Consider the following 17,490-nt stretch of genomic DNA (forward strand, 5'->3'; position numbering starts at 1 on the left):
CTAGTCGTTCTGATGTCTTCAAAAACAATCGACCATTTTCTATGAATTTTTATTAGTAAGCAAAACGAAATTAAAATATATTGAGGAGGTACGCAAACCACAAGGCAAATTTAATTAATTCATTTTTCCTAACAAAAAGTATCACTGAAACCTATCGAAAGAAGTAAAGCAATGTCGTTAAGTTTTTAATATACAGAGTGAATTCAGTGAATCTATATGTCCTAGCCAAGTAAATTCAGAGTCAATTTGTATTTGTAAAGATAAGACTGCGGCACTTAATTCTCGCACTGACATAAACTTGCAAAAATACATCTATCACAGAATTAAGAAACACTAACAGCGCCATCTATTGGTTGTTCGGTGTACTATACCGTGACGATTAAACATTCGAACTACTAACCGTAAGCTGAAATGACGATTTTAGATAAAAGTTTGAATTACGATATCCTTTTCTCCGTATTCCATCCTTGATGAAATAAAGTCTGTATGTTGTCCTAAGCTACGCTCAAACTGCCTTCGAAACCCCATGAAAATTCGTTAAGTTGGTTTGGAGATAGTGTTCAGACAGACACGACGGTTTTAAATAAAACTTTAAATCACTATATTTTTCCATGATACGATTTTGATGAAAAAAAACCCCATGTATTACACCAAGCTAAGCTCAGGTTACCGGTGAAAACTCCATGGAGACAGTAGAGTTAGTTAGTTAGTTAGTTAGTTTGTTACGTGTTCCATTGATCAATAGCACAGAAAAACCGTTATGATGTGGAACGTGTCAAGTGCACAATAAATGCGCACAGGAAACAAGTTCTTTTGTTTACATTATAATGTTATACCTAAATATTTCTATTATCTATCCCATTCCCTTAAATGGCGCAAAATGCGTATATTATATCTCCAGATTTATTTACTCATATTCAACAATTCATCTATGGTATAGAAGAAGTTGTCAAGGAGGTATGATTTCAATTTGTTTTTGAAACTACTACTGCTGTCTGTCAGACATTTTATTTCATCCGGTAATTTATCAAAACGTTTTATAGCAGCATATTTTACCCCTTTCTGTGCCAAAGATAGGTTAAGTAAAGGATAGTGTAGGACTTTACTTTTTTCTGGTATTGTAATCATGAATGTCGCTGTTGATTTTAAACTGGTCCATGTTGTTGAGAAAAAAAATCGTTACTGAGTAAATGGACTGTGAAGCAGTTGTAAGAATTCGTAACCTTTTAAACAGATGCCTACAAGATGTGCGGCTACGAACCCCACACATTATTCTAACTACTTTCTTTTAAGCAGTGAATACCTTTTGCCTACGTGTTGAGTTGCCCCAGAATATTATTCGGTATGACATCAGAGAGTGGAAGTATGCAAAGTATGTTAGCTTACTAATTTCTACATCCTCAAAATTGGTAATTATTCTGATTGCAAAAGTTGCTGAACCTAGTCGCTTTAGGATTTCCAAAATGTGAATTTTCCAATTAAGATTCTCATCTATTTGTACACCCAAAAACTTAGCATGCTCTACCCTGGCTACTGACTTCTTTTGATGTGTTATACTTTTTGCAGCAGACAGTTGGTTGTACTGTGTTTTTTCAAAGTTCAGAGCAAACCCATTCGCAAAAAACCAATTAATAACTTTTTCAAAGACCTTATTTGTATCATTTTCTGTCTGACTTTCTTTTACTGGATTAATAATTACGCTTGTATCATCAGCAAACAGTGTGAGTTCAGCATCTTGTTTCACATAAGAAGGGAGGTCATTCACATATATCAAGAACAGATTTCGAGATTAGCGTGTTCAAACAGACAGATAAACAAACACGACGGTTTTGCATTTTTATTATTGAAGTAGATGGCCGGTACTGTACGAGAACAGAGAATTAACCCAGATCCACCAATAAACGTTTCTGATTGAATCTACAGAGTAGTACGTTTCAAAATATGTCTTGAGCCTCACGTTGCCAAGAGTCACGGATTCTGACAGCAGGTGCTAATGTTTGGAGGCACTGACGAAAGGAACGTTTCAGCACTTGAAGAAGACAGCTGAATCGGTCGCCCGAAAGCACAACATAAAAGATGGGTTTCTGAACCACCGCTCTCATGAAGTCGAGTGTCGTCTAGTGTTCTAATAACTGCTACGGTGAGGTTGAGCAACCCTCGAGCAAACAAGATACACATTTCAATACAACCGTGAGAATTATCTCTGGGTGCATACGAAGTATTTCACTGCACTGTCTTCCGACACTCACCAACATAGCCCCTCCTCTGTTAAGAAGACACGAAATCCTTTTGAGACTATTCCAAAATACTGTATAATGTTTAACTTCCTATTCATGAACATACTTCCAGTTTGAGAAGCAATCGACTTCATTACAGAAACCCACCCCTGCGACTTTCCCAACAGCTTGCTGACAGCAACTTCGCCATTGACAGAAAATGGCATGGAACCTGTTCACGAATGCTCCACCCGAAGTGCGGTATCTTATTGACCCGCTATAGAGATCCAACGGCTTTGGGCACCCACGACATGAGTAGAAGAATGTAAATTGCTTCCGAACAGGACACTGAGTGCGTGCATACAATCAGCGAAAATGGGGTAAGTAATCCAGCCCAAACTGTGAATGTGGAGCGGCACATTGTCGAGGAGTGTAAACTGAGAGCTTACCTGTGCGAACCAGTCGACTCATGGCTATACCATAACGCATAGACTGGATAAGGATACTGGACCTATAAAAATGCTTTTTAATGTCCTAGCAGATGGCGGTAGTATCGCGTACACAAGATGTAAAAGCGCATTGCATTGGCGGAGGTGTCAGTTGTACTCAGGTGATTCATGCGAAACGCTTTTCCAATGCAGCTATGGCTGCGCGACGGGAATTAGCAGATTTTGAACGCGGAATGTAGCTGGAGCTAGACGCATGGGAGATTCCATATCGGAAATCGTTTGGGAATTCAACATTCCGTGCTCCACAATGTCAAAAGTCTGCCGAGAATACCAATACCACATTTCAGGCGTCACTTCTCACCACGGACAACGCAGTGGCTGTCGGTCTTCACCTAACGGTTGAGAGCGGCGGCGTTTGCTTAGAGTCGTCTGTGCTAACAAGCAACACTGCGTGAAATAATCTCCGAAATCAACGTGGAACGCTTGACGAAAATACCCGTTAGGACAGTGCGGCGAAACTTGCCGCTAATGGGTTTTGGCAGCAGACGGGCCACGCGAATGCCTGCGTTAACAACACGATATCGCCTGCAGCGCCTCTCACGGGCTCGCGAACATATCGGTTGTACGCTAGATGACTGGAAAACCGTGGGCTGGTCGGGTGTGTCCCGATTTCAGTTGGTAAGAGCTGATGGTAGGGTTAGAGAGTGGCGCAGACACCCGCTCCCCCCCCCCCCCCCCCCCCCTCCGAAACCACTGACCCAACTTGTCAACAAGGCCTGTGCAAGCTGATGAATGCTCCATATTGGTGTGGGCTCTGTTTAAATGGAATGGGCTGGGTCCTCTGGATGTTCGGTTACTCGGAGGCCATTAGCAGCTGTTCATGGACGTCATGTTCCCAAACAACGGCAGATTTTTTATGGATGGCAATGTGCCGTGCCACTGGGCCACAATTGTTCGGGACTGATTTGAAGAAAATTCTAGACAGTTCGAGCGACTGATTTGGCCGGCCGTGGTGGCCGAGCAGTTCTAGGCGCTTCAGTCCGGAACCGCGCTGCTGCTACGGTCGCAGGTTTGAATCCTGCCTCGGACATGGATGTATGTGATGTCCTTACGTTAGTAGTTCTAAGTTCTAGGGGACTGATGACCTCAGATGTTAAGTTCAAAATGGTTCAAATGGCTCAGAGCACCATGGGCCTTACCTTCTCAGGTCATCAGTCCCCTAGAACTTAGAACTACTAAAACCTAACTAACCTAAGGACATTAGACATATCCATGCTCGAGGCAGGATTCGAACCTGCAAACGTAGCGATCGCGCTGTTCCAGACTGAAGAGCCTAGAACCGCTCGGCCACATCGGTCGGCTCAGATGTTAAGTCCCATAGTGCATAGAGCAATTTGAACCATTTTTTTTTATTTGGCCACACAGATAACCTGACCAGATTACCATCGAACTTTTGTGAGACTCGATCTAGAGGTCAGTCCTGCACAAAATTCTGTACCGGCAACCCCGGCAACACTTTCGCAGTTATGAACGGCTACAGAGGCAGATAGGCCTAAGATTTCTGCAGGGGACTTCCAACTTCTTGTTGAGTCCTTACCACGTCGAGCTGCTGCATTACACTAGGCAAAAGGAGGTCCGACACGATGTTAGGAGGTATCACCCTTTTGTCACCTCAGTGTGTACTTACGTAGTCTTGACTTATTTCATGCGTAGTGCTGCATGCTAAATAAATAAATATCGCGTGTATCAACTACTGCGGCACCTCGCTCAGTCTCCAGACTCGAGGAACGGCAGTTGCAGGTGGCAGCAAGCACGTGGTGGTGGGGAGCCAGGGCGTGGTTCCAGCCATTTCTTTGCCGTTCCAGGCGAGCAGGTGGCACCGTGCTGTTTACCACACGACCGCCCAGGTCAACGCCTGATTCGCAAAGCAGCGACCGCGCGAAAGAGAGAGTGGTGACGGGCGAAAGCTGGCTGCCGCGGCATCCGGTCCAGCGACACGGCAAGAGGCTCTCCTACGAAGACACTCCGTGTCTGGAACCCGAATCTAAGCTCTCTCACGCCTCCGCCACCCTCGACGCCTTTATTAAACTGCCGGTGGCGAAATGAATGAAGTTTCCGGTTTCAGCCTGATGACGACAGACTGTCGTCTAACAAGGAAAGTCCAGCAGTAAGTAACATACAGGGATATTCGCCTGAAACTTGCATCTCTTATATCTCACGAACCACTGAAGATATCGAAACTAGGTTTCTGGCTTGGGGTGAGGCCGGGGTGCAGAGGGGCGCTTATTTTTGGTTCAAATGGCTCTGAGCACTATGGGACTTAACATCTGAGGTCATCAGTCCCCTAGAACTTAGAACTACTTAAACCTAACTAACCTAAGGACATCACACACATCCATACCCGAGGCAGGATTCGAACCTGCGACCGTAGCGGTCACGCGGGTCCAGACTGAAGCGCCTAGAACCGCACAGTCACACCGGCCGGTTGGAAATGGAATATGTGCTGCCTGTAATCAAGTCATCTGCTGCACGTCAAAGGGGCCAGACTGAGAAAAATTAAAGTTCTCGATTCTCTTCTACAACATCTTCCTCCACTTAGAAGCGTTATTCTTACTTTTGTTTCATGTTTCATGTTTTTAATAAACCGAGATACTGAAGGAACGATGTGCTTTCTTAACAGCTTTCGGAAGGTTATGGAAAGCAAAGTACAGTGATCTTGTCCAGAGTTTTCGCAAAAATGTCCCAGAAACGTGTTAAAATTGAAAGCCAAGGTGTCCGGAACCGGCTGTTGCTGTGTAACACCGCCAAATAGAGCTCTGATGATGATGTTTTGGTTTATGGGGCTCTCAACTGCGCCCGTACAAAGTCCCAATTGTTACGCGGTGTTAATCCTGCCTTTTGAATTCTTGTAGTGACATTTACACAGAAACTTTCAATCTCCAACACATATTTCTTTAGAAGTCAAACACAATTTTTCATAGAGTTAGGTTTTAAAATGTTTAAATACACCGGTAATGAAATATTTTAATAAACTTTTCATCCTCTTATTTACTCCCTTAGGGGGAGAACTGCCAAAAACAGTGATACACGTATCTTTTATATCCAACCGAGAAGTCAAATACCAATTTTCAAAGATGTAGCTTTAAAAATGCTTTATTAGTACTTTAATAATGATTTATTTTGAAAAAAAGCTTTTACCCACTATTTTACCTCCTCAGTCATTGTTTTTTTCAAAAAGCTGAATCATGTAATTTAATTTCTGACAGAATTCAGATACCAATTTGTAGTTCTAGCTTCAAAATTGCCTTAATAGCGACATATCTCCTTAGGGGTGAAATTTCGAGCAATGCCTTACTAAATGACGCCATAAGTATAAGATCAACACCCTCTCCAAATTTTAAGTTTCTATTCTTAGCGGTCTGGGCTGGGCGACGATAAGTCAATGTATCAGTCAGGCCCTATTTCATCCGCTTGGGGGTTGAATTTCCAAAAACTGTGAAACACGTAATTTTTTATTTGTAACTGAAAAGTCAAATACTAGTTTTCATATATGTAGCTTTAAAAAAACATCAGCAATTCTTTATTAACGATTTGTTTTCAAAAAACTTCCACTCACTATTTAAACCCCACAGGGATTAAACTTCGAAAAATGTTGAAACACATATTTCTTTACATGAAACACTTATTTCTTTACATCTGACCGAAAAACCAAATACCAATTTTCGCACTTCTAGCTTCGAAATTGCATTAATAGCGACCTATTTTCAAAAAACCTTCCATCCTCTATTTCATCTACTTATGGGCGGAATTTCGAAAAATCCCTTCGTAAATGATGTCTGCAGTATACTATTATCATTCTCTCCAAATTTCAAGTTTCTATCCTAAAGGTGTGGACTGGCCGATGAAGAGTATATCAGTCAGGACATTGCCTTTTATGTAAAGAGATAAATAATCGCTGATATTACCAAAACACATGTAACGTTTCTGACAGATGACAACATACTAAATGTGACTAATACTGTAAAGATATCTATCAGACATGTTTATCGACACATCAAATAAAAATTCGCACGAATCGGAGTAATACACACGTGAAATTGCAAAATTTCCGCAACTTTTTGAGCACAAGACATACTTGTGACTGGATGCCGTTTTCATGTTATAATCTTTGTTTCCGACCACTCGTTCGCATCTCAGAGTACTCAGATTTTTGACCCCAAAAAGCTTGGGACACTCTGCAGACGTAGCATCCCTCGAGCGAGAGGTTTCGATGGCGACAGAAGCATCGCCGGCATGGAGTGCAGCTGTGAGGGACTGTACCTGTCTGGTGCAGTAGGACTCGAAGGCGTGCAGCATGGGCGCGGCCTCCAGGAAGAGGCGGCCGATGTTGACGGTCAGCAGGTCCTCGTCGCCCTGCTCCAGCGCCACGTCCAGCGAGTCGCGCAGCTTGTGTGCCAGCGCGCGCGAGTGCTCCAGCAGCTCCTGGAAAAGCGGGAACCGCTTTACCCATCCGTACTACTAAACGGCTGAAAGCGGCAACCAGTCCCAGTTGCAGGTTGCTTATCTAACACCTTCTACGGGCAACAAAAATTTCATTTTCAGTTTATCGTATAATTATTGATCAAATTAAAAAAGCTATCGTACTCTACTCTTAGACGAATATGCTCTTACATTAAAAGGAGTAATCTTATAGTAAAGATGTAACACAATAAGACAACTACAAAAGAATGAATAACCACTTTTGCAGCGCGAACCTCTACGACACGTGCGAGAAGAGAGTCAATGACGTTCTGGAAGGTACGGACAGCGGTGTGCATCCATGCCGATACCAGTGATGTGGTCAGTTGCGCTAGGTTTCGTTTGCGGACGCAGGGCACGAACAGCCCGATCGAAATGGTCCCACAAGTTCTCGATTGGGTTTCAATTTAGGGAGTCAGGTGGCCAGAGAGTGCGGTAAGCTCATCGTGGTGTTCTTCGAACCACGTATGCACACTGCGAACTGTGTGGCACTTTGCATTGTCTTGCTGGTAGATTCCATCGTGCCGAGGAAAAAGAAACAGAATGTAGGGATGGACACGATCCTCAAGAATAGATGCATACTTGGGTTGATCCATTGTGCCTTCCACCGCGACGAGATCACGCAGGGAATGCGACGAAAAGATTCCCCACGCCATGACGTTCCTTCCTCGGGCCTGGACCCTTCCTGTTGTATCGTGTGAAGCTGCATGGGCAGCTGTTCCTGTACACGCCATCCAAACTCTGTTTGACTCATTGGCCAGGCGTATCGAGGCCGTTATTACGGCCAGAGGTGGTTGTTCTGGGTACTGATTTATCAGGATCTATGAACCCAAATTGCGTGAAAATGTAATCACACGTCAGTTCTAGTATAATATATTTGTCCAAAAAATACCCGTTTATCATCTGCATTTATTCTTGGTGTAGCAATTTTAATGGCCAGCAGTGTAGTTTATTTCATTTTCTATAATAATGTGTCACATCACCAACAACTTTAATCTTGCTACAATTAAGAGCTCCTTTAAGGTATACGGACGCAGACTCTGATTCATTTATTGTACGATGATTTCTCGTCCTGAGAACCAACGGCATTTTAGACATCCTCTATCTCTGTTATAGACTTCACACATCTGAAATGTCCGATAAGCAATAATTTCTCGACTGTTAAAAGTCTCCAGCCGTGCTACTGTGTCTACTTCAGGACCACGTACTGCAGCTACAGTAACCCAGCCATTACCATGTCGATTAGCATCTGCACTCGTAAGGGTGAAATTCAATATGCATTCGCAAAAGACTGAAGGGCCATGCAAAATTACTTGGGCACTTACTCCATTTTTCGTACTAATAGCAATAATATACATAGCTTTATATACTGAAAGGCGCTAAAGGCTGCTTCTCCTATAATAACGCGGCATCACTAATCTGTGTCAATACTGCTGCATGAGCGGCTGCTCGCCGACTGATGCCGTCTTAAGAGAAACGTCACTTAATAGCACTTCCTTATCTAACCGCAGCGCGGCTTTCGCAAGCTACCGGAAGTGAATTTCAGCCCGGCAGAGCTCAAGTAATAACCAGGAGCTCTGTCTGCCGCGCTCCTTCTTTAACTCTCTTTCTCAAGTATCGCACATAAGTATACTACACTATTCTATGGCACATATATACCAAAGTACGTTGCAGCAGCAGCGAGAATCGCAGAGATGTCTAGGGTTGCCTCACACAGAGAGCATCCCTGGATGCCCCTGAGCGGGCAGCACTTGCAGCAGCATTGACACTAGTGATGCCCCGTTGTTATAGTAAGAGAAGGCTTTCGCACCTTACAGTATATAAAGCTATTGATAATAAAGCAACCAAAAATTTTTGTTTAGGAAACAACTCACCTTTCTTCTCGACACAGTCTCCTTTCAGGGACATATGCGTGGTTCAGCGATCCTTCAGCTTTTTCATCCCAGCGGAAAAGTTAGTAGTGTCAGACTCTGCAAAATACTCGTCGACTGCAGCTATCACTTCTTCATTTGATGAAAATTTCTTCCCAGAAAGCCAAAGTTTCAAGTTATGGATCAAGAAGAAGTCACTTAGGGCTAAAACTGGTGAACAGGATGCAAGAGGAACCAGTTCAAAGTCCACTTCATACACTTTCACCATTATTATCGCTGATGTATGGGATGGTGCATTATCCTGGTGAAAGATCACTTCTTTGCATACCATCCTTGGTTTTTTTTCCAACCAATGCAAGTTTCAAACAATTCAACAATGAAGCACAATAGTGTACAGTTATGAGTCTGTCTTTTTTCAAGTAATCTATAAGGATTATGCTTTGAGAATCCCGAAAAACAGTGGCCATCACCTTACCAGCTGTCAAAATGGTCTTTTCCTTCTTCCATGCAGTTTCAACAGCTTTTTCCCATGGTTTTTCACTGCAGATTTGACTTTGGTTTGTAATAATAGACCAACAGTCACAAATCGGCGCAAAAAGTCTTGCTTATTGCCATTAAACATCGCCAAACATTGTGTTAAAATGTTGTGCCGGATGCAGGCGGAATTCAACAACGAATTGCACGCCGTACATTGTTGAAATTCTTTATACGATCTGCGAAATATTCAAGCTTACCAACTACGAAGGCGCAACAAAAATGTTCCATTCTTTCATGGAAATTTACCAGACTTATCAAACCATCCCGTGAAATCGTGCGACCCTTTTTGAGACGGCCTCTATGCAGTCACTTCTAGTCTTAAAGAAGAAATGCAGTTACATGGCTTGTAGATATAAAAATTTTCATAGTTTGGTCACACTTGCGTTCTGCGAGATAGGTTAGATTCGCAGCACATTTAGCGCTTCCACAAACGTTAAGGAGTAAGTTATCGAGTAGGCATACCTGCATGTTGAGGAAGATGGCGGCGAGCTGGTCTGGTGTGAGTAGCCCGGCGACGAGCATTGGTCGGTAGAACTCGTCGAGAGCGATCTTGAGGTCGCGTGCGTACTTCTCCTCCGTGTCCACGATCTCGGCCAGCAGTTCTTTGCGCTCGGCCCGACGCTTGGCGCATTTGCGGCACACCATCGGCGCGAACATAACGCCACTGTAACAGAACGGAAAACAACACCATCAGTTTACCGGATGCTTCTACTTCGCCTGTAAGGCTTAAGAACTCTCAGCCATTCGTGACGGAATAAACAGTGTGGATTTTCTGTCCGATACCTTGGACACGAGAATTCGATGAGTCGTTCAAGCTCTAGGCTGCGTCATTCACTGATCAGTTTGGTACTGTTCTCAATTTCAGTAATTTGTCATTCTTAGTATTTTCCCGATGTGACGTAACTGCAGTCATTGCACCGCTAAACAGTGTGTATGTCAGTTGTTTAGTAACTTTTACGGTCTTTGGTGGTGTCACCTTATGTAAAGCTACGGGGGGATCCGCTACCCAACTGCGCTACTGCGAACTACCTTCATACTAGGACCAAGAGAAACTACTAATAGGGGACAGATCCTCCATTTGGAGGGTTCTCAGTGTGTTTCAAATAGATCGTGTGCTACACCATTGATGACCTCTAGCCGTCTAGAACGAAATTAGAATTATATTAATACCTTCAGCTGCTAACGGGCGTTGATATATATCAACGGGTACGGGTGAAAATGTGTGCCCCGACCGGGACTCGAACCCGGGATCTCGTGCTTACATGGCAGACGCTCTATCCATCTGAGCCACCGAGGGCACAGAGGATAGCGCGACTGCAGAGACTACCACGCGCACGCCTCCCGCGAGACTCACATTCTCACCTTGTGTGTCCACACACTACATTCGTAGTGTCCCACCCCAACACACTCAGTACTCGTGGAAGACATTCTTACCAAGTCCCGTAAGAGTTCGGAGAATATGTGTGCATCCGCACAGAAGAAGTACGTCATGGCCGGTGTTGCCAGAACTATATACTTATATGGAAATTGTGTCTGTTCTTTCGGACATGTCTTCCACGAGTAATGAGTTTGTTGGGTAGGGACACCACGAATGTAGTGTGTGGACATAAAAGGTGAGAATGTGGGTCTCGCGGGAGGCCTGCACGAGATAGTCCCTGCAGTCGCGCTATCATCTGTGCCCTCGGTGGCTCAGATGGATAGAGCGTCTGCCATGTAAGCAGGAGATCCCGGTTCGAGTTCCGGTCGGGGCACACATTTTCACCTGTTTCCGTTGATATATATGTCAACGCTCGTTAGCAGCTGAAGGTATTAATATAATTCTAATTTCGTTCACAAGATAAATATTCTAAATAGAGATAGCTAAGCAATTTCCTCATTTGCGGCAGTTCCTACTGGAATCTACGTTCCCTGGATAAATAACGATTCCATAGCCTGTTCTTACAATCCACTCTAAGGAGAAGAGAAGAAAAGGATGATGCACGACGAGGAAATTATCCGAATGGACAGAAACTGGTAGCTGTGACGTACATGTACTGACAAACACATGATTACAATTTAAGAAAAATTGGATGACTTATTCAAGAGAAAGAGCTTCAAAAACTGAGCAAGTCAATAACGAGTTGGTCAATCTCTGGCCCTTATGCAAGCAGTTATTCGGCTTGGGACTCATTGATACAGTAGTTGGATATCCCCTTGAGGGATATCGTGCCAAATTCTGTTCAGTTGATGCGTGACATCGTCAAAATCTCAATTGGGGAGTGATCCGAAGACCTTGCTGCCCAATATAGCACGAAGACAAGCAGTTAAAAGCCTCGCCGTGTTTGGGCGGGCTTTATCCTGCTGAAATGAAAGCCCTGGATGGCTTCCCATGAAGGGCAACGAAACTAGGTGTAGAGAATCTTCGTCGTACCGGTGTGATATAAGGTCGCCTCGGATGAGAACCTAATGGTTTCAAAATGGTTCAAATGGCTCTGAGCACTATGGGACTTAACTTCTGAGGTCATCAGTCCCCTAGAACTCAGAAATACTTAAACCTAACTAACCCAAGGACATCACACACATACATGCCCGAGGCAGGATTCAAACCTGCGACTGTAGCGGTCGCGCGATTCCAGACTGAAGCGCCTAGAACCGCTCGGCCACACCGGCCGGCGAACCTATGGGGCGCACTGTGAAAAGAAATGGTTGTCGGGTGGTATGGCGGGCGCCAATCAGGTAGGTATCTCACCGCTGTCCAGGGCTTCTCCGGGCACATCTTCGGTCTGGAATCACTTTGACTGGAACAGAACTGCCTTCAGTCGTGAGTACCGCTGTGAACGGGGACCCGATGACAGCGAAGATGTTCCATTATATTACATTTCAGCAAGACAATGCCCGTCCGCACACAACGAGAATTTCTACTGCTCGTCTTCGCACTTGCCGAACCCCGTCTTGGCTAGTGAGTCGCCGGATCTCTCCCCAACTGAGAACGTTTGGAGCATTGTGGGCACGGCTCTTCAACCAATTCGGGGTTTTGACGATCTAAGGCGACCAATTGGATAGAATCTGGCACAATATCCCTCAGGAGGATATCCGATAATTGTATCAGTCAATGCAAAGCCGAGTAACTGCTTACATAAGGACCAACGCAATACTGACTTGCTCAGTTTGCGAAGCTCTTTCTCTTGAATAAACCATCCAATTTTTCTGAAATTATAGCCATTTATGTGTTTATACATGTAAATTACATCTACCGGTTTCCGTTCCATTCGAATAACTCCTTCGTGTTGCGTCTTTTTTTTTGTCTTGAGTGTATTCATTAGAACGCCACGCAAAGAAGGTAGGTATGATTCCACAAACGTTCCAGTTGGCTGACGGTGAAAACTGACGGAATGCACGTTCGCTGCGACTGTTACTTTTTTTCTGTCTGCTGGCAATCCACCGCGAAGGGACGAGAGAAGCGGCGCGCGGGCAGCGAAGCGCGGACCCGGCAAGGCGAGGTCGGTCCGCGGGAAATGAGGTGGGCGCGCTAGCTAGCTACTGTCGAGGGCCGGCGCAGCCTCTCCCGCGAGATCGCCTTTGCTAGTGGACTGTGCCGCCACTGCCAGACGGACGGGCGCAGACTCGCGCAACAGGTTGTAAGCCGACGCTGACAGCCTGGGCTATCGGAAACCAATCAATCGAGGCCGTTTACGGCTGCGTTTCGAGTTACTGGCGCACCAGCGCGCCACCTTGAATACACCGACAGCTGCTCTCAACAATACTAAAACTCCAATGTAAAGCGTACAATGGAGTGCCGGAATCACCTATCTTCAACGTATTGGATCAGTGACGCTATTTACGTAGCTCGCATACTCGCTAAGAATCGCTCTCAGAAGTCACAATCTTTATTCCTTGTCGCCCTGAAAATCATAACACTCAGCAACACTTTTATTACTAATACGTCGCCTTCAGTCCGAATACTTTACTTCTCTGTTTCTGTCTAACGTTTGGATGTCAAACTTTTAGCTTTCCTGAGCAACACTGGAAGAAGACGAGTAAAGATGGGAGGGAGGGAGGGAGGGAGGGAGGGAGGGAGGCAGGGAGGGAGAGGGAGAGGGAGAGGGGGAGGGAGAGGGATAGGGAGAGAGGGGGAGAGAGAGAGAGAGAGAGAGAGAGAGAGAGAGAGAGAGAGAGAGAGAGAGAGCGCTTAAATTTCATTTCATATATTTCACGAACAACTAACACCGTTAACAAATTACGTCATTAAAATAGCGCCGGTTGGTATTTTCTGCGACCTACCTAACACATCTGTCTGTGTGAACACAGTATTCTCCTAGATAAATTGAAGTTTTATGGCATTGATGGCATAGGCAACCAATGGATAATGTCATATCTAACCAAAGGAATGGAGAAAGTTGTACTTAGTAATTCAACCAATGTAGTCCGTGGACATTACTCTGACTGGAGAGAAATCACCTATGGTGTTCCCCAAGGCTTGCTCTTAGGTCCACACTTGTTCTTCATATATGTAAATTATCTGCCGTCTAATATACAACAAGCAGAATTACTTCTGCAGCCAATCGAAGCATACCTACAGAAACATGGAATGGTAATCAATGTTCCTAGAAGTATCACTGACTGGTTTTCTGTGAATGGTCCCATCTTCGAGTGTAAAAAGACACAACACACTCATTTTGGCACATCTAGAGGTACTACACCCATGAGTAGTGTAATACTTGGTGAGGAAATAATGGATAGGGTGGAAACTTCAAAATTCTTGGGCGTGCACATTGATAAGAATTTAAATTGGAAAAAGCACATTTAGGAACTATTAAAACAACTTAGTTCAGTCACATTTACACTGAGAATCATTCAAAATCTCGTGGAGAGACAAACAAGTAAGTTGACATATTTTTCATATTTTCATTCAATACATTCATATGGATCTCTGGTGACTCATATCTGAGAAAGAAATTATTCATTGCTCGAAAATGTGCTGCAAGGATAATATGTAGTGCTCACACGTAATCATCTTCTAGACATCTATTTAAGCAGTTAGGGATTTTGAGTACTCCTTCACAGTGCATTTATTCCCTCATGAAGTTCGTTGTAAATTAGTCACTGCAGTTCAAAAAGAACAATGGTGTGCTTAATTAGAATACCAAGGAAAATGACATTCATTACTCCACATTAAGGTTGTCTTTAGCACAAAAACACGTGCGCAGTGCTGAAACTAAAGTTTTTGATAACGTGCCCAGTGATACAAAATGTCTGACACACAGCACAGTAAAATCTGAAAACAAACTGAAAAAGTTTCATCTTGACAACTCCTTCCGTTACGTAGGAGAATTTCTATTATTGTGATGTGTAAAAGGTGGTGGGTGGGAATTACTAGCTCATATCTGCATATTAAAAAAAATTATAAATGTTCAGCGTGTAGCCATATTTACAAATTAATATGCGATGTAAATGTAAAATAACTTGTTCTACATTGTTACGATGTTTTGTGCAATAATTAATGAAACCAACTATCTGTCTTTAATAATGGATCATAAAAATACAGCAAGAACTTTCCCCTGAACTCGAGATATACTTGATAGAAAAAATGCAGCGGAAACCGCAGTAGCAAGACAAAGGGAACCGATGACCACCGGTATCATGGGAATCCGACAATCTATTTTCTAGCCAGCTGAACGAACGGTTTCTGCAAGTCACTGGACAGTCCACCGCTTTACTGGAAAAAATTCCTCGTCGTGATACTTTCTCTGTTTAGGAGGAATGTGAATTTCACTTTCCATAAAACCGTTTGGTTCACCCTCTCTTCTACAGAAGGTCGTGCATTGTTAGCGAATGCCTAAGAGGCTTACATGTTACAGTTATCTGACCTAATGCAAAAATTTGTATTTCTGCGAGGCTCAAATTTTCCCCGACATGAATGGACAACGAAACAAACCGGCCATGGTGCTGCTGAAGACGTTGTTTCGTCATCTATCGGTCTGAAGCTGTTTGGAGAAATCGTGGGAAACCTAAATTAGTATGGCCAGATTGCGACGATGTCGTGTAGAACACTCCAGCAGTCGTCACTGGCACGGTAGGTGTGCTGTGAGTGAATAAAGTCTGTGTAACGATCTGCCAGCCTAATCAGGAACAGGCAGTTTATTTTGTTTCAATTAAGAAAGCGTACCGTCGGTAACAATATCCGCGGGGATGCGGTACAAACTCTGATGTAAAAGGTATCCAAAGGTAATGTATACCCTCTTTGAAACTGAATACCTCTTCAATGAAAACAGCAATAAGTGAGAAGATTTTAGTGTCGTGTACACGCTTGTGTAATTTACGGTGGTGTATATTCAAAATACACAATTTCCACCGTAACGCATCGTCGACAACGATTAAGAACAATTGCATTGTGTCTAGTGGAACAACATCACGGACTTGATCATTTTGCTGTCTTAGATCGTCCATTGCTTGTAAGACTCGATGTCGTACGGAGAGGGAGAGACAGCGATCTCTATTATTCATTATAAATTTTAATGGCCTTGAGCGCAGTAAAGGGTCATTCTGTGAGGGCTACAAATGATCATGGATGACGAAGACGGGTAAAATGTATCAATTTGAGGTAAGAGACCCAGGTCCGGAAATGACTGAGTCGAAAGTTGTAAGTGGAAATCGTTTTGATACCTCTGACAGTGAACTTCTTCTACTGCAAGATCTTTTCTTTCCATATTTTGAGGAGGAAACAGTATGGACCAGACAAAAAAAGTCCAGTGAATGAGGCTGTAGTTATGCATATCTCAAGAATTACGAGCATTTGTTATCTTTGCTACTGCGAAATATATCTCTTATACTGAGGAGGTGAACTTATGTTTAACTGCACAGAAGACTTAAAATATTTGATAATTGAAAGAAGAAGAAAGATTAAAGCTTAACAGCTCCTTGTCGACGAGTTCATCGAAGAAAGCGCACGAGCTCGGACTGAACAATGAACGGAAAATAATTTGCCCAGATACTTTTCAACGCAATAATTTTTTCAGTTCAATAAATAACTACAAGAAAGAGAAGCTCTCTGACTTGTGGGATTCGCTATCTTTTAGAAGACTGCGTGAGAGCATTATAATGTATGACGAATCACTCTACTCAATTTGAGGATTAGTAGACTTTCAATCTAACAAACCGACGTGCCACATTTGCATTCAATGGACGACGATCCGACAGCCCGTAATATGAACACTCAAGGCTTAAAGTAAATGCCACAAGACTCTCGAGGGGGCACTAGTCTAGACCTGGTGCCTTATAACCAGTTACCTCGTAAACAACACTCATACTAGCCACGAGTATTTTTACATATATAGAGTGGTCCCTTCAGGTCATCGTAATAAACAAGAAGACAATGACTCAATTCTGACTGAAACCAACGTACCTTACATCATTATCTGAACATCCACAAGTGACGATCATATGTATTTAATGGGATCTACAATCCCAAACTAATGACATTTGTCAGCAATGACACACAAGGCGCAAGGCTGCGTCCGATGTTACTACAATACAATAACAAACGCCCATGTGTGCTGAAACAAAAGTAACGAGAAAAAGCAGCTACCCAATGTGATCAAAAGCATCCGGACACCCCGAGAAACATACGTTTTTCATGTTAGGCGCATTGTGCTGCCACCTACTGCCAGGTACTCTATATAAGCGACCTCAGTAGTCATTTGACATCTTGAGAGAGCAGAATGGGGCGCTTCGGGGAACTCACGGACTTCGAACGTTGTCTCAGGTGACTGGGTATCACTTCTGTCATACTTCTGTACGCGATATCTCCACACTGCTAAATATCCCTAGGTCCACTGTTTCCGATGTGATAGTGAAGTGGAAACGTGAAGGGACACGTACAGCACAAAAGCGTACAGGCCGACATCGTCTGTTGACTGACAG

At 43.6% G+C, this 17,490-nt stretch overlaps 1 protein-coding gene and 1 non-coding gene across 2 annotated transcripts in view; both read right to left on the reverse strand.

Moving 5' to 3' along the window:
- Nucleotides 1-17,490, reverse strand: part of LOC124788892 — a 123,556-nt gene that overhangs the window by 37,383 nt on the left and 68,683 nt on the right. The window contains exons 7-8 of the mRNA XM_047256173.1: nucleotides 10,054-10,255; nucleotides 6,986-7,147 (exon numbers count right to left, since the gene is read on the reverse strand). Coding sequence (XP_047112129.1) covers nucleotides 6,986-7,147; nucleotides 10,054-10,255 — 364 coding nt within the window. The remainder of the gene's footprint in view (nucleotides 1-6,985; nucleotides 7,148-10,053; nucleotides 10,256-17,490) is intronic.
- Trnat-ugu lies at nucleotides 10,815-10,889 on the reverse strand. The gene has a single exon. It is a non-coding gene; the product is annotated as a tRNA-Thr (tRNA).

This window comes from Schistocerca piceifrons, chromosome 3, assembly GCF_021461385.2.
Source record: "Schistocerca piceifrons isolate TAMUIC-IGC-003096 chromosome 3, iqSchPice1.1, whole genome shotgun sequence".
Lineage (NCBI taxonomy): Eukaryota > Metazoa > Arthropoda > Insecta > Orthoptera > Acrididae > Schistocerca > Schistocerca piceifrons.